Source organism: Myiozetetes cayanensis, unplaced genomic scaffold (assembly GCF_022539395.1).
Source record: "Myiozetetes cayanensis isolate MyiCay16 unplaced genomic scaffold, myiCay2020 scf4, whole genome shotgun sequence".
NCBI classification, from domain to species: domain Eukaryota; kingdom Metazoa; phylum Chordata; class Aves; order Passeriformes; family Tyrannidae; genus Myiozetetes; species Myiozetetes cayanensis.
The window spans coordinates 27091475-27117608 of record NW_026087631.1 but is presented as its reverse complement, the minus strand read 5'-3'; the positions used below and the strand labels follow the sequence as shown (position 1 = coordinate 27117608).

Here is a 26134-nt window from a genome sequence, read left to right as displayed (position 1 = left end):
ATATATTTTAATTTTCTCAGAATGGAATTGCGTACACTACCAGAACAAAGCTTTTGCTGTTAAGTTGGAATGAAAGAGCACTCATGGAAAGTCTTTTAAATTAAACTCAAGTATTGGTGAGAGCTGTGCTTTACATAGGGCCAGTATTTATCTGGGTTTTAATTTTATTTTTACATGTACAAAAAATCCCGATCTATAAATCTTCTCAAATAACTTCTTTATGATTAATAATTTTGAAGAACTCTTTATCGTCCTTTGCTGTTGGTGTTACTTCATGTATGCACACAAAGGAGTGCTTTATTGATTGATTTAATTCTAGCTGACTTTTTCAGTTGTACCATTTATGCAAATTTGTAACTTTTTTCAATCTAAACTGTGAGAAGAATATTAATAACTAATTCTGCATTTACCTGGCTAATTTGCATACATTTGTGTTGTATGGTAAATCATATGAAAACCTTCAGGGGAAAGGCTGAGCTCTTCTAACAACTAATAGGCTATTTTTTTCTTCTGACTTGCACAAATTGAGAAATATTGCCTGTGGCAAACATAATGGAAAACTGCATTTTTAATGCTCTCACACATACTCATTTCTTTACAAAGAAAGAAGCACATGACTCTTCTTAAAAATAAAACTTTCTAAAGCTCTGTAGCTGACACAGGATATTGGATGCTAAAACACTTCAAGTTGGTGGAATTACGATTTTCAGGTTGTATAAGGTTACCTGGATATTGGATTTGACTAATGGGAGTGCAGTTGTGCCTGAAAGGGTTAGAGGCAAATCACAGCTATAAATATTTTCTCTTGGAGAGATTGTCTGTAACTTGCAGGACTAAGAGAGTGCAAGGACTGCGTAAACATGAGTTTCTGATTTACAATATGCAGCATCCTGTGTATGGGATTGCTGCAGGTTCTCTCTTTGTGGTGTTTCTCCCTGTGATTACAGAAGTTATATGTGCAGCCCTTTTGCCTGGACAATGTTAAGTGTTTACTTAATCTGTATGCATGTCTCAGTTTAGTGTGCTGGGGAGAAGTTCAAAATTAATCCTCTATTGGCTTTCCAGTCTGAAACAATTCTTTAGTGCTTATGGTTGGGAAGCACTTACCAGGGCTAGAATTTGTGTAACAGAGGGTGGTGGTAGTAGTACATCTGCAATGAACTGAGGTGAGATCTTGGTGTGATTTCTCAGTTCTTCCCTACAGGAGATCCTGTTTGCTGGACTTCTTAGCAGAGAGCAGAAGAAAACATTCATTACATTTTTCAAAAATGCAGTGAGAACAGACTGTCTCCTGTGTTTCATGAACATTGCTTTATAATCCCTCAGAGAATAATCTCAAGTGAACCGGTAATTGAAATACAAAATAATAAGAGAATTACCATCTGCAGAGTGTCTGTGGAAATGCAGTGAGGGTGCTTGGTTCCTTCATAAAGGAGAGGATGGTACTTTACCAGTGTCCCCCAATTCTAAACAAAGGTGCTGTCTGAGTGACTTAGAAAAACGGAGCCCTTTTTCTACACTGAACCAGTTTTGCTGTCTAATAGGGCCCAGAGTGACTTGTGCCTTGAATGTTAAATGTCTTTGTACTGCTAAAGGAGGATTTGGACTGCATTCGTGATTCCTTTTTTTTTTCCTTTATCAGGACTTGCATTTTAGGGAATAATGCAATCCTGTAATTAGAAAGCTAAGAATGAGTGAGGAGGCAAGCAGAGGTAACCACTGATTACATGTGAATATCAGTAAATAGGATGGTTGAGACACTTTTTATTTGTGGCATCCTGATAACTGAGCCTCGCGTAGTTGCCAGCCAAACTGTTGCCTGTCTTAGGAAAGGAAATAATTACAACTTTTTTCACATCTCTAGCAGGTCCTGATAACCAAGTTACTTTTGAAATTTTATTGTTTTGTACATTTACTTTTTGATTAGCTTATTTTGTACACTGATTGGGCCATATCTTGATGACTCCTTTTAATGAGTTTTAGGGATTTATCATAGTAAATCGAACTGCATAACTGTTTGCTGTGTATGTTACTTTTTTATTCTCTACCTGCAGCTTCCTGGAGTCATTGAATAACTGCTAAGTGTTATCAGGCTGAGGAAGGACCTAACCTGTTATATATATCTAATGTATTAATAATGTACCATGTGCTTTCTAGCTGAGAGCTGTATAATTTTATTTTTTATATATATTTAAATATAGGTTGCAAACACTGAAATATTTATGGTTTAGCTCTTGATAGAGGAGAGAATAATTTTTGTCACTCTCATTCCTTTTCTTAGGGTATAAAAATGGTAACCAGACGTGGTTCAGAGATGAGAAATTTTCCCATCTGATTTGTCTTTATGGGCCATTTTTGGATCTAGCATAGATCTAGTCCTGTGTGCAGTAGTTCATTGCATGTTTGGTTTTTTTTTTCCTAGTTCAACTAATAGAGATGGCATTTTCATCTGAAGAATACAGAGGCCATGACTTAAATTTATTCTGAATTGTGACATTTTCTTATTAAAAAAACAAAACAAAACAAATAGACCAAAGCAGTTATTTTTGTAATAATTGAGATGTTTTCATGTATCTTGTTAATTCAGAGGGATTTTAGTGTTCACTTTCTTCTAACCCCAAGTCTTTCTGTTCACTTTCTTCTAACCCAAGTCTTTATGTAGCCAGGAAGTCTAAAACATTTTCTATAAAAGAAAGACCCAAGAGATTGTCTTGAAGTTGCTAGTAAAGGTGAGGTAGGGCAGGGGAGGAGGGAAGTATCATAGGAATTGTAATGACATATAGAATTAGCAATGCTGCAGAATTCCTCTTCTGTTTTCAATTGTGATTCTTCCTGGCACAAACTAAACCAGTCACATCTTTTCTCTAATATCATCCATGAAGAAAAAAGAGCATATAACTGCTTTCCCTCCTTATAAGGGACTTTTTCAAAGGTATCTTTCTGTTGTGCAGCAAGGCTTTAGTTGTGGTGTTTGGGTTTTTTTCCTTGAGAATTCTTTTGGAATGGAAAGTATTGCTTGGGACAGGTTCCATTAGTATCAGAGGCTTCCTACTCTCAGAAGTGGTCTCTATTTTATTGCTAATATCACCTTTAAAATGGGCAAATGGAAAAGCCTCCTAGCAAAGCCTTAGGGGCTAACCTGATTTTGTGCAGGAAGCAGAATGAAATTTCTCTTTTTACTACCTAGAAAGGACATCTTTTCTTATACTGTAGCTAATTTCAGTGGAATGTAGCAACAACAGCAGTGGTTTACTTGAGAAGCAGCTTTTACAGATCCCAGCTGACAAAGAGCAGTTCTCTTTCTTCTTTCCTGACTCTTTCCTGTGGGTGATACATCTGGTCTTAGGAAAAAAACTGACTCTGGTGTATGCTTTTTCTTTTAAGATGAGAAGGAGAAGGGAGAAGGAGGGAAGATGGGAGAAAAAGAGAGGAAGGAAAAATTTGATTGCAGTTATGCATCTTGGCAAACAGTACCTAATGTCTCAGGAAGACCAAAGAGTATGCCTTGCAGTGTATACCTTCACCACCTTGGTCTTGGTTGTTAAGGCAGATATGAGTGCTGACAAATGGCACTTGATTTTTTTTTTCCCCCTTATTCTCCATTATTCCCTTTGAAGGAAGAGAAATCTTCCTGAGTTTACTGCAAAAAATTGACAGTACATAATTTTTCTGGAAAGCACTTTTTCATACTTTTCACTAAAATTATGTCAGTTTCTGTGATAATTTAAGTGCAAATGCTATGGTTGCAATAGGACTGTAGTTCGTGATGTACTTTGTAGTTGCAAACCAATGTGAAAAATGGGGGGAAAAGATTTAAACAGTAAATGGATTTTAATGTTTTTCTTCCAAAGAACATGACCAATCACTACCTGTTATGTACTCCTAAGGGTGTGCAAATATTATGTACACCTTTGAACACATACAAACAAAGCATTAATTTTCTGTGTTTTCCAGAAACAATATTTTTTTTCTAGAATTTTTTATTGGCTCCTAGCTATCCTAGCTAGTTAGTGGTATTCTAGTTAGTCACTGAATAAACAGCAATGAACAAAACATGTTATTTTACGGACATAAGCAACAGCATATAAGCATTAAAGCTAAAATTTACCTTTAAATAAATGTGTGTCATAATGCACATCTGGAATAATTTCTGGGCAAAAAAATCTGTTAGTGATAAGTTTACTGTAGGGATTCTGTTTTGTCTGTTGTCACAAGTGTTATTTCCACCTTTATGCTGGTAATTTGGTAATGACTGTAGGATTCTTATCTTTTGAGAAATCTACAACCGCCTGTTCAGTCTTAACAAACCATTTAGCCAGTTATGTATATTTAGTGAGGGCCACAGAAAGGATACAGTTTCCTGAATATAACCACAGAGTGCAGATATTGTGCCCTAAATAGTATACCAGTTACTGTAAATGTCAATAGATGGAGATTTTCTGACTTTGATTTAGTAAGATCCTATAGCAAAACTATCTGTTAACTCTCTTTTGCCTGCTTGGGATTGTAAAGGGGGGAGCATAGTTTCTACTCACTTTTATCTTTTGACTAAAAGAAGGAAACAATTTTAAAAGAACTTTCAAAATGTGGAACCACAGCTTTAACTTTATTAGATTCTTTGCTCCTTTTTTGTGTTTGTACTGAGCTTTCTAGTTCTTGGTAAGTTCTTCTAAGAAAAATCTGATGCCTGCCTTGCAAGCACATCATCAAAGACTTAGGAAATTTATTTCAAATTAGTTGAGGAGACCTTCAGGTGTGAGCTTAACATGAAGACCAAGAGTGAGCACTCATATCTCTGTGTATAAATCACCTTAGTTATTTGTCACACATAGGGACAGAATTAATAAAAATGGATGAAACAAGGATAAACAGAACAAATTAACATCTTAGCAGCTGAATCATCTTTCCCAGTTAGTTGCCGTTTATTGCAAAACACAATTTGTTTTACCCTAATACATGCCCTTTTTTATGCAATAAAATAGAAGTTGCTCTGTAGTGCTTCAGGCAATATTTTTAGCAAGAGCTTTTGAGGGGTTTTGCAAGATAAAAATATGAATGGTGTTTCAGAAGTGAAAATCTACATGCCCAAGTCAAGTTGCTTTGTTGCCAGTGTACAGGGTCAACTGTGGGCCAGTGTGCAATTTCAAAATTGAGAAAAGTTACCAGTACGTAAAGATTGGCAGACACTGCACAAGGGAGTCCAGTCTGGGGTGACAGGCAGGCATATTATGATCATGTATTTTGAGGCAAGAATGGTTCTAGAAGGGAATTTCTCACAACAGCACTCTTTTCCTGGGAAATAAGTAGGTGTTGACACTAGATCTTTGTGTGTGATCTTTTGCATTAGGGCTACACATGCTCCCACTTACTCTTTTTCTCCTAATACAGTAAGTATTCTTAAAATTAAATATTCTGAATGGGAAATGATGAGGGCAGAAAGGAGGAATATACTGGTTTGTTAGTTGTGTAACACTGGGAATCATGTTTTGACTGAAGCAAGATAAATATTTTGTCAACAGAGGCAGATGCATATGGAGGCTGACTTTGCTGTAAAATTTAATGGTGTGTGTTTCTACTTTTCTGGGACTCTATACAGAGTTCCATTTTTAGCACTGTCACCTTTGGTGTCATTTTGTTTTTTCATTCCTTTTTAGGTTGTTGAAGCCTATGGCCTAGTGTTTCAAGACTAGCTTTTCTCTAAGTGTTCTATATTCTGAAGTGTTGTTTTTTCAAAGTGGACACTTGCATTATAGCAAAAATCATATCAAACAAGTTTCCAAGAAAACTGTGTGGAAAGGTGAAAGGAGATAACAAAACATTGAAAATACTATGTGCTTCACTACTTCCATGTCAAATAATAAAGAAATTAATTAGAATAGAACCTACAGTTCTTTTCCTGTTTTTGCATAGTCACACTACTTTGAGCACTTGAAGTCCTTACATGCAGAGACTGAAATGTGCCCAGCCCTTCAGATGAAGGGAAGATAAAGAGTAGTTTATTTTAGCACAAAATATATTTTGCACTTTACTCTCTTACTCCTCCACTTTTCTTTCCTTGTTCTTCATTTTACAGCCTCTGCGATCCCAGATAATGGAAGGAGATCCTGCCTAAAGCTTAAGGTCTTTGTGCGACCAGCAAGTAAGTTCTTCAGATTAAGTTTTTGAGGGTGCATGCTTTAGTGTGTGGTCTAGTAAACAGCAGTAAATCTTTTTTTTTAACTGTTAAATCTCTTATCTGTTCTGTACATACAGCAACGCTTGTGTTACGATTTTCATCGTATTTTCTTATTGTTTTTCATAAAGCTTTAATTACATAGTAGTTGCTAACTTCTTGTTTCTTGAAATGGGTACAGACAGGAGAGTGTACTGGCATATGGATAAGTGCCACAGACTTTAAAATATGAATATGTTTAATTATATATACTAAATAGAAAGAAAAAAAAAGAGGAAACAAGGAAAGTGGGGAGTTTAAGGGTGTCTCACTAACATATTTGGCTGTTATCTTTATTTTCGTTATAGACAGCTGTATGAAAACTATAGGTGTTCATGATCGTGTTTTCGATGTTAACGACAAAGTAGAAAATTCATTAGAACCAGCAGGTTAGTATGCTTAGAAAATCTCTTTTAACAAATTGCGTGTATCCCTCTGGTGCTTCAGTACAGTTTTTTCCTCTTCTCCCTGCATGTTTTGCATGGTACAACTGCTCTACTTTTGCACATTTCCAGCAGTGCTAATGCAGTGTATGGTATATTTCCTGTATCCTTGTCTAATGCAGGGGGGAAAAATGTTGCTTTATTTGTTTTTTTGGGTGACATGGTTTAATGAAATATGGGATGTGCCAGTGTAAAATTTTCACCTGTATCCTGAAGTCACTGGCCCATCCAAGCCAAACACCCAGCATGCTGGCAAAACTATCTGTTTACTAAATGAGTCCAAAGTTTTACAATTAAAAGTCAGTGGGCACACTTCATTTATTATGTATGGTTTTGAAAGACTTTCTGAAAAACAAAACCACTGCTTGTTTAATGTAGGTGCATGACACAGGCATGCAACTAACTGAGTTAGTGTTCGTATAGAAATTAGTCCTTTAAAATTATATATATTTGTGTGTATACATGGTTAGGTAAAGTATCATTTTTACATATGTGTACACACACAGAGGCACATACACTGAGATATATATAGATATATTTATATAAAATTTTTCCCCCTATTTTTATTGAAGCAAACTTAAGCTTTGGGGGACTTTTCTGCTTTGTTTTTTTTTTTCAAAACACTACCTTAAGAATAAGGATGCTTGCTATGATGAAGCCCCTTATCTCCCCAGGGCAAAGTTACATTAATCTCCACCATCAATCAAGCCAACATGTCTCTATGTAGAAAGTGCATGTTTATTGTTGGAGTTGCTCAAGTTTATGATAGATAGAAGGATATTTAATCCTGCGGGTATGAGTAATCCCAACAACATAAATGGGATGGCTCATGACATTAAAATTAGGTGGATATGTTGGAGAAGTATTTGCAGTAGTGGTATACCGGTTTGTTTTATATATACCTACACAGTGCTCACACATTGTTTTATTAAAGCCTCAATAATTAAAGTACACAGTTAAACAAACAAATTATACCAGAAAATATTGCGCATATGCCATTTAGTACATACCCTGAAGAATAATTACCAAGATTTTTTTCTCTTATGCTATTTGAAAGGATAAGAGAATTTTTTACTCTCTGTTATGTGCAGTTCTTTTAAGTAAAATGCATTATTTAGACAGAAGAATAAATAAGGTTTTCACAAGTTACCCAATTTGAATTATATGCCTATGGATAAACAATAAAGTTTATTGTTTTTCTTTGAAACAGTTTTCAGGACTCTCCTAAAATTTTGGGGTTTGAGAATCAAAGATGTTTTCTAAGCAAATCTAAATGCAAGGACAATGCATTTACATTAGATACATTTATACATTGGTTACAGCATTCTTGTACAGGAGACATAGGAATGTTCTTTCACTGTCTTGGTGTTACCTTCGAATCTAGAAACCCAGTGCACTTTTTTACATTTTGTGATTTGGTAAACATGGTCTAATTAATGTGTATTTCTTCTGTTACTGGCTTGCAAAAGAGATCATCTGAGTAATAAATGCCTGATTTTAGTCAACTTGCTGAATATTTATTTTTTTCAGCAGTGCTGCTCACTTCCCATTGAATGGCTATAACTAGCTAGCATCATCACAAAAGCACATCATTAGAAAGCGACAGGCAAACCAAGGAACCAAAATCAAACAAAGAACATCCTGCAGTTTGAGATGAAATACTGTTTATGTTACCAGGAGGAAATAATAGCTTTAATGAGAAGGTTTGGTACCAAAAAAACTCCCACTGCTGACATAAGTGTGTGTTTGCATTATTAATTGGTGGATCTTGTTGCATGTGTTCTGTGTCATGTACTAATTTGCATGTCTCTGACAAACATCTTCTGCTTCTGTGCTCTCCCCTGGCCTGACACTGTCTTCTTCCACAGTAGACAGAAGAATTGGAAGGCAGGAGGGTCATGTTCAGCAGATTATTTACTGTCATCTTTCTTTTGAAAATCACCATTTGTGTGATTTTTGAACCCCTGTAATTTCACTGGTTCTGTTCAGAAATTTGTAGGAAGCTGATCTGTAGTGATCACACCTCTTTCAGAAGTGATCAAAGTAGTTGGCTCTATTCCTGTCCTCCCCTTCTCTTCCTCCTTAATAATAAAAATAAAAAGCCTCTAAACAAAAATTGCAGCTGTGCATATTTGAAAGTTATACCTGAAGCACATGTGATATGAGGCTGTGTGGTCTGAAAATTTATGGCTGTCAAAATAATTTTTTCTGTTTACTGTTGGCATTTCCAGTTTTTAGCAGTGACCTTCTGGATTTTACTCAGGAATTTTTCCTGTTCATCACTTGCCTTTAGTGTTTAAAATGAAGCAAAACCTTTTTCCCAAGTCTTAAAGATAGTGAATTTATAACTCTACACCTCCAAGGGAAATAATATATGTAGACTGATTTTCATAACCACAGTTGAATTGTGTCTTCTAATAGACGAGTGCAGAAACCTTGCAACAGCACTGACAGAAATTCCAGATGATTTCTCAAAAGGAATCCCTTAATGTTACGTGGAAATAAATTCTTTTGTGAAGAATGGCATTATAGAAGTAGCATCATAGAAGATCTCCATATTTTTCATTTAAGCAAAATAATCTTTTGAGTTTATTGGTTTTTCATTGAGTTTTTTAGCAGTAGCCAGTGTTCCAGTTATGGCAGTATCTGATAGTCACAGATTGAAGATTTTATTAGTGCTCTACACTAGTTGTGGCCTGTTGTGTTTTAGTGCTGACTCACTGATATAATTAGGACAAAATTGTTGACGTTCAGTGTTGAAAATTCAGACTTATTTGCAATTCTTTTGGTGCAAAAGATAGAAGATAATACACATCATTCTCTCTAGTTTTAGTTCATCAGCAGGGAGTAAATGTTTCCAAATTGGGAAGAGCTAACTCTAAATATGTGAAAGGAGGTAGAACTGACAGTTAGGATACAGTTATTTTTTCTGTGTAAATTCCTAGAGTATGTTTTAATTGTGCAGCAAGTATTTTTTAATGTATTGTCATTGCAGTGTCACCACAGTACCAGATTGTAACTTGGAACTGAAATGTGAAACAGCTTTTGGTATTGACAACCACTGGAATTGTCATTTTTCAGTAGCCAACATTCCCTAAATTTTTAGATTCGTTTGGTATAATTCCGGAGGAAGAATACTGGGGCCTCGCTCAGTGTGCCTGGGAGGGTCTCCTGGCTGTACATGGTGCAGAGCTGCAACTATAGTCATTCCAGCCAGTCTTTCCCACTGACATCACAGAATCACATAATGAGTAGGGCTGGAAGGGACCACTGGAGGTCATCTAGTCCAACCTCCATGCCCAGGCATGTCCTCTAGAGCATGTTTTACTGAGGATTTTGTCCAGATGGCTTTTGAGTAGGAGACTCACCCCCTCTCTGGGCAATCTCTTCCAGTGCTCAGTTACCCACACAATAAAGAAGTTCTTCCTCATATTCTGGTGGAACTTCCTATGCATCAGTTTCTGCCTGTTGCCTTCTAGGTTATTGCTTGGCACCACCAAATAGAGATGATGTCCCTTTCTTACAGATGTGAACTGTTTACAGCTGATCAGTGCTTGCTTGTTGTCCTTTTGCCTTGAGCAGCACTGAAACCTGTTGATAAGCCTTATGTGATTGTAGCATCAATTAGTGCTGAAAAAAGTACAGGTGATAAATTGCTAATTCAGTTTACTGTGCATCTTGCTGTGTAACTGAGCTGGGGCTGAAGATCCTATTAACCTAAATTATGCTAAGTACTCTCTCTGCTTTTGTGCTGGGTGTCAGGGGTAGGAAGGCATGGGAGCTTGTTTGTAGCTAAAGCCAAGTAATACGAAAGGCTCTATGCCAAAGCGGTCCCAGAGAGTCCAGTGCCCTTACTCCTGCTTCCCTTAGTCCTCCAGGTGGACTTGCACAGTTCTCAACCAGTGTAATCCTGACAGTGTAATTTCTTGAGATAGGAGCTATGAGACAGAAACATCATAGATATGTTGACATCTCTTATAAAATAGGGGAGCTTATTACACTTAGTTTTGCTGGAAATTTAAAGGACTCTTTAAAAAACTTACCAATACATTTTGAGGTCACTTCACACTTCCCCAAAAGGCTTAGCTTATTTCTTTCAGAGCTGACTTTTTATGGCAAGCCTCAGGCAGATTGTTTTTTTAAATAGCCAAATTAGATAGCTGTGGCTATGGGGGATGTGGAGGGCTTCGCAGAGGAAAACCACCACTGCTGTAACAAACAGAAGCTGAATTTGACTTTACCTACCTTTTTTATGTTACAATCTATGGCTTTTAGGCTGATCTTTAGTTTACGAAAACTAATCAGAGCGTTATTATGTATCATTAATTTAAGTTTTGCTACTGTGTTCTCTTCTGCCACTAACGCATAAGCATGTTTTTGCAACTCAGCTGGTTCTTTTCTCATTAGTTGTAGCAGCATTTACGTAAATTTATTTTGTGTAAACTAAAAGGGAGTGAGATTTTCCAGATTGAGTGTGTATTCTATAAAATTGGTGATTGTCATATGTTAGCCTTAAAAATTGTGTTTCAAGAAGGGGGGAATGATCTTAGATCTCCTGCACATCCCCAGATGCAGTATACTTCAGTGGAAATTTTATGTGTGGAAGGGGAGTATATGCTTGGGCTTACAGGCTGTCGTTTCAAATTCATGAGCCAAAATCTGCAACTGAGTAAGGGGATTAACTGTGAAATTAATTCTGGGCATGTGCAACACTTTTGAAAATCAGGTGTTTTTATTTAGCTGCCTTCCAACTGACTTTGCTATCTAATGAGCCATCCAAAGCTAGAGTTACAGCCTTTTATTGGAAGAGGAACCTTTCATGCCTCAATCCGCTGAAATCAGACTTACTTTCTGCTCCTCTGGTCTTCAGTGGGAGTTTTTCCAGTAAGAAATGGAGGACTTGGCCCCAGGTTGATTACATAATGAGGTATTACACGCTTGCGAAAGTCAATGACAGCACAAGGTTCATTGCCCTATTTCATAAAGGCACTGAAATCTACTTACGGTTGTCGGCTCAGTGAGAGTTTATTAAGGATGCAAAATCTCATTGGAATGTGTGCTTTCTGTTTGAACAGATGATACCGTACATGAGTCAGCCGAGCCATCCCGTGGCGAGAACGCGGCACAGACACCAAGGATACCCAGCCGGCTTTTGGCAACCCTATTGTTCCTCCTGGCAATGCTTTTGATATTATAGCAGAGTATGCTCCGGCAACCTGTCTCAGAAAATACCAGGGTCTTGGAACATCAAAGATCCATCTAACTGCTCATCCCAGGAAAGGGACTTTATTGTTTTTGCAGATGTCAAATTGTTATTTTTCCCTTTTCTTCTCCCTTTTAGCCTGAACTCAGCAAAAATTTGAAGGGGATAACTAGCTTCAGCACCCACCCCTACCTACCCTGTGACTTTCTTAACCCCTCCATATAAATAAAAGGACTCCAAATGAAAATGCCAAACTATAATAGTGACACTAGTGATTCTTATTTTTCTCTGCATTCTCCTTTAAAAAGTCACCTCTGTTAGCTCACTGTGTCATCTGTATGTGGACAAGGAAGAATAGTGGCAGATACAGTCAGTGAGGGATAAGAAAAGTGAGTGAAAACCCAGGAGAGTCCTTCTCTGTGACACAATATTTATGCCTTTTCGTTCAGCACTGTAAGATGATCATGCAAGGCATTGTGTCACCATGTCAGGACTGGAGGGGAAATATTAAGAATAGACATAATATAACACCCTTACCTCCAGGAGTTCCTAAATGAATGGGCTTCTGAAAGGGAAAGATGATGTTTCTTATAGGGTTGTCTTGAAACGTCTTTGACAGTAACATTTGTGCTCACAAGTAGAAATGCTGTCTTTGGTGAGAGGAAGAAGTTTAGTATTTAGGAATGTTAGCACACAGCAGGCAAGGTCAGATCTAGGAAACTTCACTGGGGGTGTGAGTGCCTCTGTTATTTCGTTTTAAGGGGATAATGCACACCGGATTATTTTATTTTAAAACAAATCAACCGTGGTGCTACAATTTTTTTCTTGAAATGCAGAGGCACTTTTGAGAATAAAGTGACCTTCCCCAGCACTGACTTAGTAGCTGATAGCCTTGTATGCTGCTCTGGGTGTTAATACATGCTAAAAGAGGACATCGGTGGCCAGACGAAACATGTTTGGGACACAGGATCTCCAGTGTGCTCTTGATTTGTCTCTCCTGCAAGTTCCTCAAACATGGGAATAAATCATGTGTAGAAGAAGCCAGGGCACTCTAATAGCATTGTTTGGTGGGGGGAAAGAAAAGAAGTGTGGAATATGAATTCAAGTGTTGATTTTTGTCTTTTCCCCTTCCAGTTTGAAGAGTAGAGGAAATGTTTATCAGTCGGAGATAAACTAGATGGGCTCCCAAAGACTTAACAAAATATTTTTTTAAAAATCCACTAGAATAGAAAATACATTATGTAGGTATACTTTATGCTGAGAGTGAGTATATATGCTTGTCCTATTCAAACATGTGAGAGAAGTGGTAACCCTTGATGCAATTAGGAAATGGGCCTGTCTTGTTTGATGGAATTAGGTATGACCCTGTTAAGGAATCTGAGCCTTGGCTAACACAAAACTTTAAAAAGTAGTTTGCCAGGAAGTGCAAGCCTTGGAGTGCTTTTTGGGTTGGCTGCCACTGAATTTGGATGCTAAGCATAATCAGTGAAATTTCAGACCCAGACTGAAACAGAGCTTTTCTGACAAAAACTGTGGTAATTACATTAAATGTGAAATAAAACACAGAGTGCATTCAAGCAAAACAGTATTTTTCTATATTAATTATGAAGAAAAAGTCTACCATAACACAATTGAGTGATGCCATTAATGGACAGCACTTCATGGGCCTTGGTTTTTGCTTTTCTTTTTTTTCTTTTTTTTTTTTTTTTTTTTTTTTTTTTTTTTTTTTAATTTTTTTTTTTTTTTTTATTAGTGGCAAAAAGCTTTCCAGGAGTTGAAGCAGGAGAGGGGAAAATAAATTTGAGATGTAAAAGGAGGTTTTATGCATGCTGAGCTATGACCTGGGCTTGCCTGATATCATACATGTTCATTAATGCAGGGCCTATATGTACAGGAGGAATGCAGGAACTTTGCTCTAGTGTGAAGTACACAGAATAAAGATACGCAGACCAAAGAGTGAGGGAAGTCATCATCTCATTGCAGGCTGTCTGGTACTTTGCTCTCTTTAATGTGTATATGCTTGGTACACACACTAATACTTCCTGTATGTAGGAATTAAAAAGCTTTGGATGAGGTGAGCTTATTCAAAATGCACCTTATCAAATGGATTATTAACCAGAGTACAGATAATATTGCATGATGTGTAACCATATTAAAATGATTCATAGCAATTGCAGGCAGTCATACCAGTAGTGCCAATTTAATGTAGGAACAGTGACTTCATTTGTCATCCTTTGTCTCTTAATGGTGTTGGAGTTGAAGACGTACATTTATCCACAAAGGATTGTCACTAGTGTTACTCCTGGTGAAACTCACCCCTTCATGTTGTCACAGGGCCTTGCTGGGTCGGTGAGGGACAACACAAATGATGTGTCTGCACGGCAGATCTCAGTGCTGCCTGGCACGGTGTGGCTGGGAGCAGCATACCAGAGTCTGCCAGTTTGATATTTGATGGCATTAGGCAATCCCGGTCATACCAAGATACATAAATGTTGGTGGGCTTTGTGCTGCATTGCAAATCTCTGGATGCTTTAAATGCAGATGTTGCTGCAAATTGAAGAGATTTTTGCTTCCTTACCCTTTATCTGCCCCAGCTCAAGTCTGAGGTACTGATTCTCCCTCAGCCTAGGTGGGTTACTTATGCCCATGACCTGCACTCCTGGCTGCCAAGTGCATTGCAATGTGAAGCAGGCAAAATAGGAATCAGTCAGTTTAGTGGATACTGTGTATCCTTCAATAGACAAGGTAACATTTCGTGTTAGTTTAGAATATTGTTTTGTACTGTACTTACTTGGATGGCGAAGGAAAGACAAGTAAAGCTATGTTCTTTAAATTCTGTATTATTAGCAACCTCTGTTGTATATAGTGTTTGATAATAAAGTATTAATTTGATTCTTATGTCTTTTGTAAGTGAGAACAATAGACTTTCAGGATATTAAAATCACGTGTTGATTACAAGACAGAGCTTTGAAGCATCAAGTGTGATCATGGCTGAGAACTGAGAGACAAGTGGCCATGACACTGCAGCATACAGGACTCATCTTTGAAAATCGTTCATCTGTTGCAAGACTTCACAATGTCAAGACCTGGAACAACATGACTTTTGATGATCAGTGTTTTGTCCTCAGCGTTTAAAGGTCTGATGTTGGAGCCCTGTGGTTTATGTGTTAGTTTTTGTTCTTTTGTATCATGTTTGTTTCTAAAAAGGCTTTGGGGATATAACAACTTTTCTGTTGTTTTGTTGGTTTGTTTCTTTTTTATTTGTTTTTTTTTTTTCCTCCTGTTTTCCTTCTGGTTTTGTTCCCATGAGTAGTTTTTTCCAGAAAGGATCTTGCCAGTGTCATGTGCGATATATGTATGTAGTTGGTTCCAAAAGAGCTAGAAACAAATTTGGGAAGTACTGAGAGTAGTTGAGTAGATTGTTTCCTTTCCTCTATAACTGTGGAAGGAAAATGGTTGTATTTGTACCTGTTGATTCCCACCCCTAACCCTCAAAACTGAACTTAAGCCATTGCCTTACGAGTGCAATGGTTCAGTCACTTTCAGAGGTTTAGAGTGTTAACTCTTCCCCTCTTTTCATTACACTTGGATTTTGTAATCACCAGTTTTAATGTACAACCCTCCGCACTTCTCTTCCCTCTTCCTGCCCTTCCTCCTCTCCCACCCTCCTCCTTTTTTAATTTGGAGCTGTGAATGGGCAGATCTGTTTCTGGTCTGGCATCACTGAGTTTTTCCCATGCATTCGCCCTCGAGCTTCTCGGATGTGAGACAAATCTCCCTACAATAGGCTTGCTGCCATTGTCTGTACAGTTTAATAGATGCTGGCATGTTGGAGGTTACCCATGAGTCTGCGAAATCCGCTTACCATGCTTACTCTTGACACCCCATTGAAGACACTCATTGTGTATGCATCTGGGTATGAAAGTCCAGCTCAGTGTGGTCCTGTGCTTGTACTGCCCTGCTTTGCAGTTTCTTTGCACTTACTCATTGAGTGCTGTTTTTGAAATGCTTACATTATATAAACTTAAAGGAAAATGTTAAAAAAAAAAAACAACACCAAAATCCCTGCCCCATAAGATCTGTATTTGTATATACACGTGTCCGTACAACTATACTTAAATAAAATTAAAGATTTTCATCATTTTAATTGGTTCTTTTAGACTACATTTTTATTTAATTAATTGCATTTTTATTTTGTGAGCTATTTGTACCTAACTTACATAGAATCATAGAATTATCGGTATTGGAAGGGACCTTCAAAGTTCTTCTTGTCCAACCTGCCTGCAATGAGCAGGGACATCCTCCACTAGATCAGGTTGCTCAGGACTCCATGCAACCTGACCTTGAATGTTTCCCGGGAAGGAAGAGGAATGAGGAGTATGAGTGGGAAAGTGTGAAAAATGCAGTAGGCACAACTGGGTAGAACTGTAGCTACCAATGTCCTGGATGATCTAAAGCCTGACTTTTCCGCTCTTCACCATTTTCAAATGTGCTCAAAGATCTTCCAAATACTTAGGAGGGTAAGGAGTTATGTCAGCCCAAGTGCTGAAGCATTACATGGTCTCCATCATCACTTCCACCGTGCTCTAGGCCTCCCTAGCAATCTTCCTTCCTTCCCTGTGTAGAAGGTATTTGTATGGTGTAACTCTTACTGAAGAGTAGAGCCAGCCCCAGAGTGGGGCAGTTGCACTCACTCTTCCCCTACCAAGATGCTCCTCAGACTGATGAAGAGATGGGGTTGGAAGTAGCTTTGAAATATCAGCAGTATTTTTCTTTACAAAAGGGAGGAAAAAGGCTCAGAGCAGTGGGAGCCTCATGGATGGGAGAGGGTGCCTCCTGAAGGGAAGAAGAAAAGTGGAAGGGAGAAACTGGCTGGCCTTCTTCTCCTTCCTTCCACCTCTACCCCCAGAGGCTGATGCTGTGCCTCTAAAAATACACAGGACTGCTTTGGTTGACTTGTATTTATGTCTGAATAGTTGTCTTTGAAAGTGCCTGCTCACTAGTCATATGATAGGTTTAACCTGAGAATTTAGGTCATAAAAGATGGGGAGCAAATACCGAAACCTGTAATAGTGCACTGTGCATTCAAAACTCCTGTAATTACACTGTGTTAACATTAAACTCACAGAAAGCTTTTTATTATATTTAATTAGTTGACAGGGCAGCAAGTAGTAATTATAACTTACTCTAACCTTCTTTACAAATGAGAAGTGACAGCTGGGTGAGAATTGTGTGAGAGTATTTGATACAAAGAATTGATGCACCAGACTTTTTTCCTGTGGAGCTGTGATGTTACAACCAGGGCTGGGTTATAAGTGACACATGTTCAGTATGTCTTAACATAATAGCCATGTCCAGAAAATATCCTGCAGTCTGACACACTTAATAGCCTTTGCTCAGAAGACACTCTGCTTTTGCTGAGAATGGTATTTGATTTCATTTTTCTGCATTAGTGTGCACAATGGGCCTTTGTACTCCCTCTTCTTCCTTTCTGCAGAATATTTCTGCTCACAGAGTACCTCTGAGGGCATTCTTAGGAATATTCAGGCATGCATCATATTGCTATGATATGGTTGTGTGCCAAAGTGGTTTTATTCATTTAAAACAAAGCTTTGATTTATATAGGTTAGAGTTGTGGTAACCAGCTGAGATGGTTGAATTTTTTACAGGCTTTAACAGCACAGGAGTGGAAAGTGTCTCCTTCCTTATAACTTTTGTTGTTGTTAGCATTTGCCCTTACTGGGAAGTTTAGTTTAAAACATGATTTAACTTTATACTGCAGGTGTGTGTCTAGGAGCCCAGACCAAGTCTCAGTCTTCACTGTAAAAGCTGTACAGACAGCTGTTGTACGTGGCCATTTGTGTTTGCTTTCAGCACCATTTCCATTTGCTGCCGTTAAGTGAACAAGCTGAAATATCACCAATTTAAATTTTTGTTAAAATTTTACTTAGACTCACATAGAAGCTTTTAAAGCAAAGTCTCTGTAAGATGCAAAAATAACCTTTAAGGAAAATTCATAAATAAGCAGTTTTGCAAAAAATGTTGCACAGAGGTTTTTTGTTGGTTCCTTCCCCTCCAGATGAGTCTGTTAGCTGACTAGTACTGTCAGTCATATTTACTCTGGAAGAATTCAAACCACAAGATAACTCTTGCAGCCACTAGCACATCTTGAAACACTCATTTTTCCTATGGTAGTCCTTCAAGCAAGTTCTCATGTCATTTGATTACACAAGGAGGAATATAAACATGAGAAATTGCAGGGTAGCAAGCTAGACATGTACTTGGAGGGAAAGAAGAAGAATTTTCTGTTTTGCCCAGCACTTTATGAAAGCATATACTGCATTCAAGATAAAGAGTATGGAGTGATTTCTAGATGCCTGTCTATCTGAAGTAAAGGAAGGATGGAAGGTACCTCCTGTGTACACAACTTAAAGTACAAGCCTTAGACACAGCTGTCTGTCAGTTTGGAAGTTCAAAGCATGAAGTGCTGTTTTGTGGGACATGCCTACTTAGCTTTCTAGGCCTATTTTTAACATTTAATATTTAAACTCACTTCCTTATCCACAGCCAAAGTGCTGTTGGCAATACTGAAGTTTTTCTCTGGGTGGTATTTGTAAAAGGAAAGATCAAGTAAATTACTATGATACAGTAGGTGTAAGTATCCCTCTGATCCTTGTACTGCTAAGAACCAGTTGTGCCTTCTGTTCTAACGTCCTGTAACTTGGGGTATCTTAACTAAATGTTTGGCTAATTGCTGATCACTAGTCAAAAGAGTTTAGGAGGCTTTTTTTTTTCTCTCCTTACTGTCACTTTACCTATAGACAAAGGAATAAGAAGTCTAGAAACTGAACATAGCAAAAGCAAAGCATCTTGAGGCCTAAAGTGGCAGCCCTGATATGATACTGAAGTTCCAGTCCATTTTTACTTGAGTATTGGGAATAAATGGAGTGTTACATATTGAAAATGACAAGCTGTAATCCTACAGCAACAATCCTTGCCTAAGGAGGGTCGGAAGAATCAAGCCCTTGGCTGGGTGTGAATGCTTCAGTGGAAACTTGGCATGCTGTGCATTACATAGCACTGCGTGTATTCCAGTGCTTCTGTTCACTACAATGAGGGTGGAGAAGGGGTGGGGAAGAAAGAGCTCATTCAGTCACAGATGGCTAAGCAGTAGTGGGAATTACACAGCAGACTTCAAGCCAAGAAAGTGGTTATTGGTGTAAACTACTTGTGAGTAGAAGACTTGCTTATTTGTGGAAATTCATAAAAACTTGAAATAGAAAACCTGGAAAGTGACTGATGTGTTCTCTAGAAGGAGTCCTTTGGTCAGTCATGATGCTTGCGGAAGTCAATGAAACTTTTGCCATTCAATCAAGCCCACATTTCTCGATTTTGAAAACCCCGCTAGCATTTAAAAATACACACATCACCTTGCTATTCTAAAACAGCAAAAACCTGAAGCACTCTGCAAGGCTTCTCCTGAAGTGCTACATATTGATCTGGCAGCTCAGGATTTTGATGTACCAGGCCCACATGAGAAGACTCCCCCCACTGCTGAGTATCTGATGTAGCAGATGCTTTAATGGCTGTTTTTAAACTTTGTTGTGGGAGTAACTTCTTCTTGTTCTATCTCTACCATCAAAAAGATCCTGAAGCTGGAGCAGGAGTGCAGAATATAGATAAACTGGCATTCAGAGAGCAGAATAGAGCTACATTTTGATTTAGTGTAGCTGCAGAGAGAAGAATGGCAGTTTGGCCTTAAAAAAGGATTGAACAAGAGTGTGGACTATGCAGGATGTTAATGGTTAGACATTAAATGTGAGGCAAAGCCGGATGAACCCATGCAGCGATGCTTATCATGCTTTCTACATTAGTTTTACAATATCCTGGTTCTTGCACATAATTGCATTACAAAAGGCCCTGGATTCCCCTTGACACTGAAGTCAAAGCAAGTGTGCATATCATCCTTCCTGGTGAGTACGTGCCCCTTTTGTGGTTGTTTATTTGATTAGTTATTCTGCATTTATTTGCAGGTAAAAAAGAAAGGAAAACCCATGCACACTTCCTGTGCTCTAGTCTCATTAGCCAGATTTCCTCAAAACTCCTGTACTCCAGAGAAGTTTTGCCAAGCAGCTAAATGAAATGCACACAGTATGAATATTTATGCTGCTTTAATGATTGGATTTTTGCATCCATGAATAATAAAGGTTTTAACAAGAACAGATAACAAGATTGGCACAAAACAGTGAAGTGGTTAATACAGCAACCTCTCCGTGCAGGACTTCACTGAGAGCAGAAGACTGTGCAATCTCCCTCCCCTTCCTCTTTCTCTAGCAGCAAAATTAGTCTGATGTGACATGCAGATCTTCCAGACAGCTCTGCAGAAAGCAGGTATTTTATCTATGGTCTGTTCTACAGCCACGTCTTGCATGCTTTATTTGAGCAAGCTCAGGGTTTTTGACTGAAAGGGGACCTTCAACTTTTGAACATGATTTTTATTTCAAATACTCTCCTGCAGCATTTGCACTTGAATCTGAAGATGCCACTTTGCTTGTTCTTTTTAGGAGCAAGTGGCTGACAAGTGTTTACAAGATACAGAGGTTTGGGGGCTGCAAGTCAAAGCATCACGGTTTGCATGAGCTGAATCAGGGAAGGGTAATCCACTCTACTCCCTGCTTCAGCTGAACCATGCTGAAGCTGTAAGGTCTGTCTTTAGTGATGAACTACCAGGTCCTGAAGACCACAGCACTCGTTTTACTTGTCTACAGCCGCAGCTGCTCAAAGCCTCATCTCTTTAGTGTTAAAGTGAGATGCTCTAAATTCATTATAAGTGTGCTTGAAGGGGTCACAACATTTTAACCTCTGATGAATTTTGGAGCAAGTTTTTAGTTACATGTTTGCTGTACCCAAGTGTGCTGGACCTGTGGGAGCAGGTGTCAGGCAATGCACATGTATATAAGCAATGTCTAACAAGCAAACAAACATACCCATTTAAAGGACATGCTCACCCTCTCTCTCTTGGCCAGCGTCTCCCTGCACTGTCCTGTTGATAGTCTGCTTTGCTGCCATCTAAGCTCAACTCTGGTGTTGGTTTGGATCCTGGGTAACTACTGTGCATTCTGTATTTCTGCCACTTGAAGATACTAAAAAACCATTTGCCTTTGGCCAAACCTGTCATTCAAGACTGATATGATACTTAGGGCTGTGCCCTGTTGCAAGGTTGCCTGCCACATGTCACTATGCATCTGATGAAGGTCAAGCCTCAAACTGGGCCACTGGTAGCAGCTTGTCTCTCAGTGTAGGAGCTAAAAGATGCTTCAGGTAAGAATTGGCGCAGAAAAGCTGCCTAAGTACTAGGCACTGCAGTCTATTTGAGTTAGAGAGACACATGATATCACAGGCATTTGAAGGAAAATAAAAGGAATTTGTTACAGTAAATCTGCTTTTCTTAAAAGGATATAGAATTTAAAATTAAACAGTCACTTGAAAGAAGTCACAGATGAGTGTTTTTAAAAAGAGTTATTTAATTTACTTGGATGGACAATCAGAGAAATAAAGGAAGATTTTAACCTTAAATGCAGACTAAAATACATCATCACAGACCTTATGCTACTTTCTTGCTGTCTTCTACTTGTAGAAGTTTATTTGGTGTTAAATATAACACTGGACAGAAGAGGGAAGAGGAGAAAGGAGGAAGAAAGAAAGGAGAAAGGAGAAAGAAAGCAGGGGAGGGGAGGGGAGGGAAGGGGAGGGGGAGAGGGAGAGGAGAGGGAGAGGAGAAGGAGAGGAGAGGGAGAGAAAAATCCTTCAGATTTTAAACAACTAAACTTTTTTTAAAATATTTTAAAAACATCCATCAAGGGGCAATAAGCTTGCTATAAAACAAATGGATACTTTTCTCTCTGTGTTTATGCGTAACACACAATCATGGAGAAGTTATCCCTGACAGTATTATCTGGATGTTTCGTCATTATTCTTGTCAACTATTTGACCTTTTTGCTTTTTTTTTTTTTCAGTGGAAACCTATCCCAGAAGCCACCATGAAACTAGTTACTTTGTTTTAAGCATAATTAAACCAAACAAATTACAGTGGAGTATATTAAAGATCTCAACTACTAACCTGGTTTCAGCTCTCTTAGGCAACAGATAACTGCCTTAAATGTGGAGTATACAATGAAGAATAATAAAACTTTTCTATTTTGAGATGTAGTGCAGCTTCCTACCTACTTCTGCTTCAGGAGACTGAGTACATTACCAAAACTCTGTATTTCCCTTCTTTCTCTCCTGAACAAATCTCAAAGTCTGAAGAAGCTGCTGTGGACAAGATTAAAATGAAAACACACACACTGTGATGTGAAGCACCTCTTGTGTTTGCAGGAACTGGGACATATGTAGCCCAGGACAAGTCCTTATAATATATATCCCAGCACTAAATCTTGTGATGGAGCATCAGGGCATGGAGGTTCCCAAGAATAATCTTCTAAAGGTGCAAGAAAACACACAGTGACTCTCTGGGCAAGTAGTTTCCATTTGCAAAAATTAGACAATAAATATTAACATGCCAGATTTGGGAGCTGTTTACACCAGCACAATACACCACTTATTGCATATACAGAATGAGTGATACCAAGTCTGGAAAGCATCATGTCTCATCTAACCTCAAAAGTATCCACTGGTAGACAAAAAAGACAAGAGAAAAACAATAAAAGTGTTCGAAATCTAGCAATAAACAGAGAAGAGCTTTATGAACTGGTCACCCAGTGCTGTGCTGTGATCTCTGGTTTTTAATTTCTTTCAACTAAATTAGAAGACAAGGTAGTCTATCCAATAGCAATTCTGTCTGTAGGGCATACTGGAAAGAATAGAATTTAAACACTGTATCATCACACAAAATGTGTCTTGTAAACAGTCCTAGTTCAGCTAATAACAAATACACTCACACACCACTGTGCTTTATGTACCCAGCTGTGTAATTTGCTTGTCTATTTACTTTCAGGGAATTGTTAATTCTACCCTTAAGATTTAAAATGAAAACTTAGGGGCAGATGTTGAATATTTTGAAACACAGGTGTTGAATGGACTGGGAACAAGAACGGGGAGCAAGCTACCACAGAATTAAAGAAATACATTGGTTATTCCCTGTGAGTCAGTGCACTCTCTTCCTTTTGCCCAACTCCAGCAACCAGTCATTTCTTCGTAAACAAACTCTAGAGTCTTCCCATCATTAATGCTGTAATGCAGGATTTGTGGCCAGAATAGATCCTGTGACAAACTTGTTTGGGCAGGGCACGAGGTGTGGATACATGTATGTGTTTGAAAAGCCTTTGCGCAAGCAAAAGTGCATACGTTAGACTATTTTTAACAGAGGAAGGTGACCGTGGCTATGACAAACTACATATTAATCAGTAGAAGTGCTCCAGGCCCTAAGGAACACTGTAAACACATTGTCAGTCTGTGCTAAGGCTGGCTATTGAACATGGGAAAGAGAGCTCTGTTTTGCCCAGAAATGTTGACTGCAACAGGCCCACTGGGGACTTGCTGGCAGGTGAAGGTGCAGGTGAAGAGGCAACAGGCGTTCCAGGTACTGCCAAGTTTCCGTTTTATTCCCAAATGAGATTTTCACTTATAAAGTCCACCTGGTGCTCCACACAGAAACAGAGAGACAGGAAAAACCCCTAAGACAAACATTTTATTTTTACTATCAGAGGTTGTCATTGCTCCCTGGCTGGTTCCCTTCCCTCCCCCTACCCCTGTTTCTGTGAAACTCTTTATACATCGTAATAAACTTTGCTTTGGCCACACTTTTGTGGTGGTGAAGGGAAGGATGGAGCATTTTGTCTGGTGGGTAGGCATCCCCCAAATCAGAAAGCTCTCCTTGTAAGGCGTATGTTATGTGAAATAGAGGACAGTCACTGTCATGAAAAGGACAGTGTAAAGTAGTGTAGTCTCTTTGAATGGCTTCTGGGCCCTGTCTCTTACCAGTCCAAAGATTTGGTTTTTTTTCTTGATCAGAATTCATTGACCTCTCACAGAACTTGTTTATCCAGTGTGATTTCCATCAGATGGGCAGCAACCTTCTTTCTTTCTTCAAATCTTTTGTTGAAATGTTGTTTTAAACTTAATTCTGTGCTGTCACATCACATACAGCTTTTGCCAGCCCCATATGCTAAGAAACACACCTGGGAGACTAAAACCACTTGTGATGCCTCACACTCATGAAACACCAATAACAAACCTCTCTAAAATATTCTGCCAAATGGCATCTTTGTAAATCTCTCTGTCTACCATCACAGACAAGAGTAGACACCAGAAAATGTGCACAGGAAAGAACAGTCACTTGTTACACACCTGAAGCAAATAAGAAAAATTCTGTAACAGAGTGCTTTACAAATCTGACTACTTCTATTTTTACATGGCAATATAAATCCTTTTTTTGATGGCTATTAAAACTAAAAACTTGGAGTAATAAGAATGGCTGGAAGGGGTAAAAAATTTTAAGAGTTTCAGCAATGGTATATAATTCTACACTCTGTACACAGTCAGATTGGACTATTTTAAAATTAGCTGTAATTTGCATAACATATTTAACTGTTATAATTCATTGCCTGTATTTATAGCCATGTCATAACAATCTAGGGTTTTCTTTTTATTTTTCCCTTTGGCTGGAGTTTATGATGTGTATGAAAACTGAGTCTAAGTCATGCACTGTTTGTTCCAAATGCACGAGCCAGATGAGGAGACACTTGGTTGTCGCAAGTTTAGAACACTGTTTGATATGATAATTCCAGCCTCCAAGAATTAGCCTCACCAACTCTTGTTTTTTCGCCTCTTAACTAAACAAAGCAAACCTTTTGGAACTGACTGATAGTTTGAAATAGCCAACTATGTGCACACACTCCAGTTCTAAATTAAGGCTGGCCAGAAATCTGTTCAAACAACATGACACTTTTGTTTTTACATATTCATGCAGAAACAAAGAAGGCAGTGAATGCCAATGTCCTGCAGAAACAGTCAGCTACAAGGCCTGAAAATCACTAAATGAACATGCTGCTGCAACAGAAGAAAAGGTCATTTCACTGCATTTTGTATTTTGGGGGGATTTAAGCTCTCCCAGCACAGATACGTCTTTGCTTTCCAGTAGAATTGCCGCTTAGCAACACTTTTGAACCTCATACCAACAAAAAATGGCTGGACAGGAATTGCTGGAACAAAATTCTTAGAGACCATACATGAAGGCTTCAAATTCCAAAAGCAGTATCAGGGAGACATCTCAGCCTGTCGGGATGTGAAGCGTAAGCGTAAGCATATTGTGGTGAGAGAGATGAAAATAATTTCTGATTGCTTTGATTTGTGTGAAACTTACTGTCCCATGTGTGCAGCATGAGCCGAGCTATAAACATATATTTCAAACAAATATATTTATTAGCTTCTCCATAGTTTGCTGTTTTTCAGCATTCTTCATTCTGCCTACAAAACATGTTTAAAAGAGAAGTGATGAAAATGTTTCTGAGAAATTTTTGATATGTCTCTTCTCCATTTTTCTGAGGAGTGAAGTTGAGACAATGTTAGTGAGCAACACAAGTGTGAAGCTCTCAGGCTGATCTGCCCAATGGCAAGAGTACATGTCTGGGTTGCTTCCTGTGAAAGGAACATTTAAGAGCAGCAAGTCTTTCAGACAGTGTCTGATAAATATGAACCTTGAGTCTCTCATCCTTGTTCGTTCACTGTCGCCTTGATCATTCATGGGACAGATAGAGAACACAAAATAAAAGCAGACAGAACAAACTGAGATAAATAGGTAGGATGCTAATATTTTGTCAGCTTTGAATTTCAGTATTTGATCAATTAACACTGATTCCTTGGGTATATTCATGTGGAATGATACTGGGCTCTGTGCCACCTGGCTGACAGGGATATGGCAACAGCATAGCTATGCGAAGGCAAAAAAAAAAAAAAAATCACCTGAGCAAACCTTCCCAACATCCTGTAAGCCAAGTATGTTAGACATGTTGTGCTAACACATACTGGTGCCTAAAACTGTCCTGCTTGCAGTTATTTTTTTTTCACAACATTGTATCTCTGCGAAGACATGCTCTTTGTTTTCTACAATCTGCTTTTCTTGGAATAAGCTGGTTTTGTTCTGCAGAAAAACCTTTGGAAACCAGATAAACAAGGCTGCCAGTAGGTCATTATCCTGCTGTGTTAGGTGATCATTTACATGTAGTAAAGTGTCTACATTTTTGTGGAAGTAGTCAAGCAGAGAAGACAATAGCAATC

The 26134-nt window shown here is 38.4% G+C and overlaps 1 protein-coding gene across 4 annotated transcripts in view; it reads left to right on the top strand.

Annotated features, from left to right (window-relative positions):
• EFNA5 (ephrin A5) overlaps positions 1–16004 on the top strand; it is a 208818-nt gene extending 192814 nt beyond the window's left edge. For all 4 annotated transcript variants that reach the window (XM_050328450.1, XM_050328451.1, XM_050328452.1 and 1 more), the window contains 3 exons: positions 6074–6139; positions 6520–6600; positions 11730–16004. In XM_050328450.1, the coding sequence (XP_050184407.1) occupies positions 6074–6139; positions 6520–6600; positions 11730–11851 (269 nt within the window). In that variant the 3' untranslated portion in view covers positions 11852–16004. The remainder of the gene's footprint in view (positions 1–6073; positions 6140–6519; positions 6601–11729) is intronic.
• The last annotated feature ends 10130 nt before the right edge of the window (positions 16005–26134 follow it).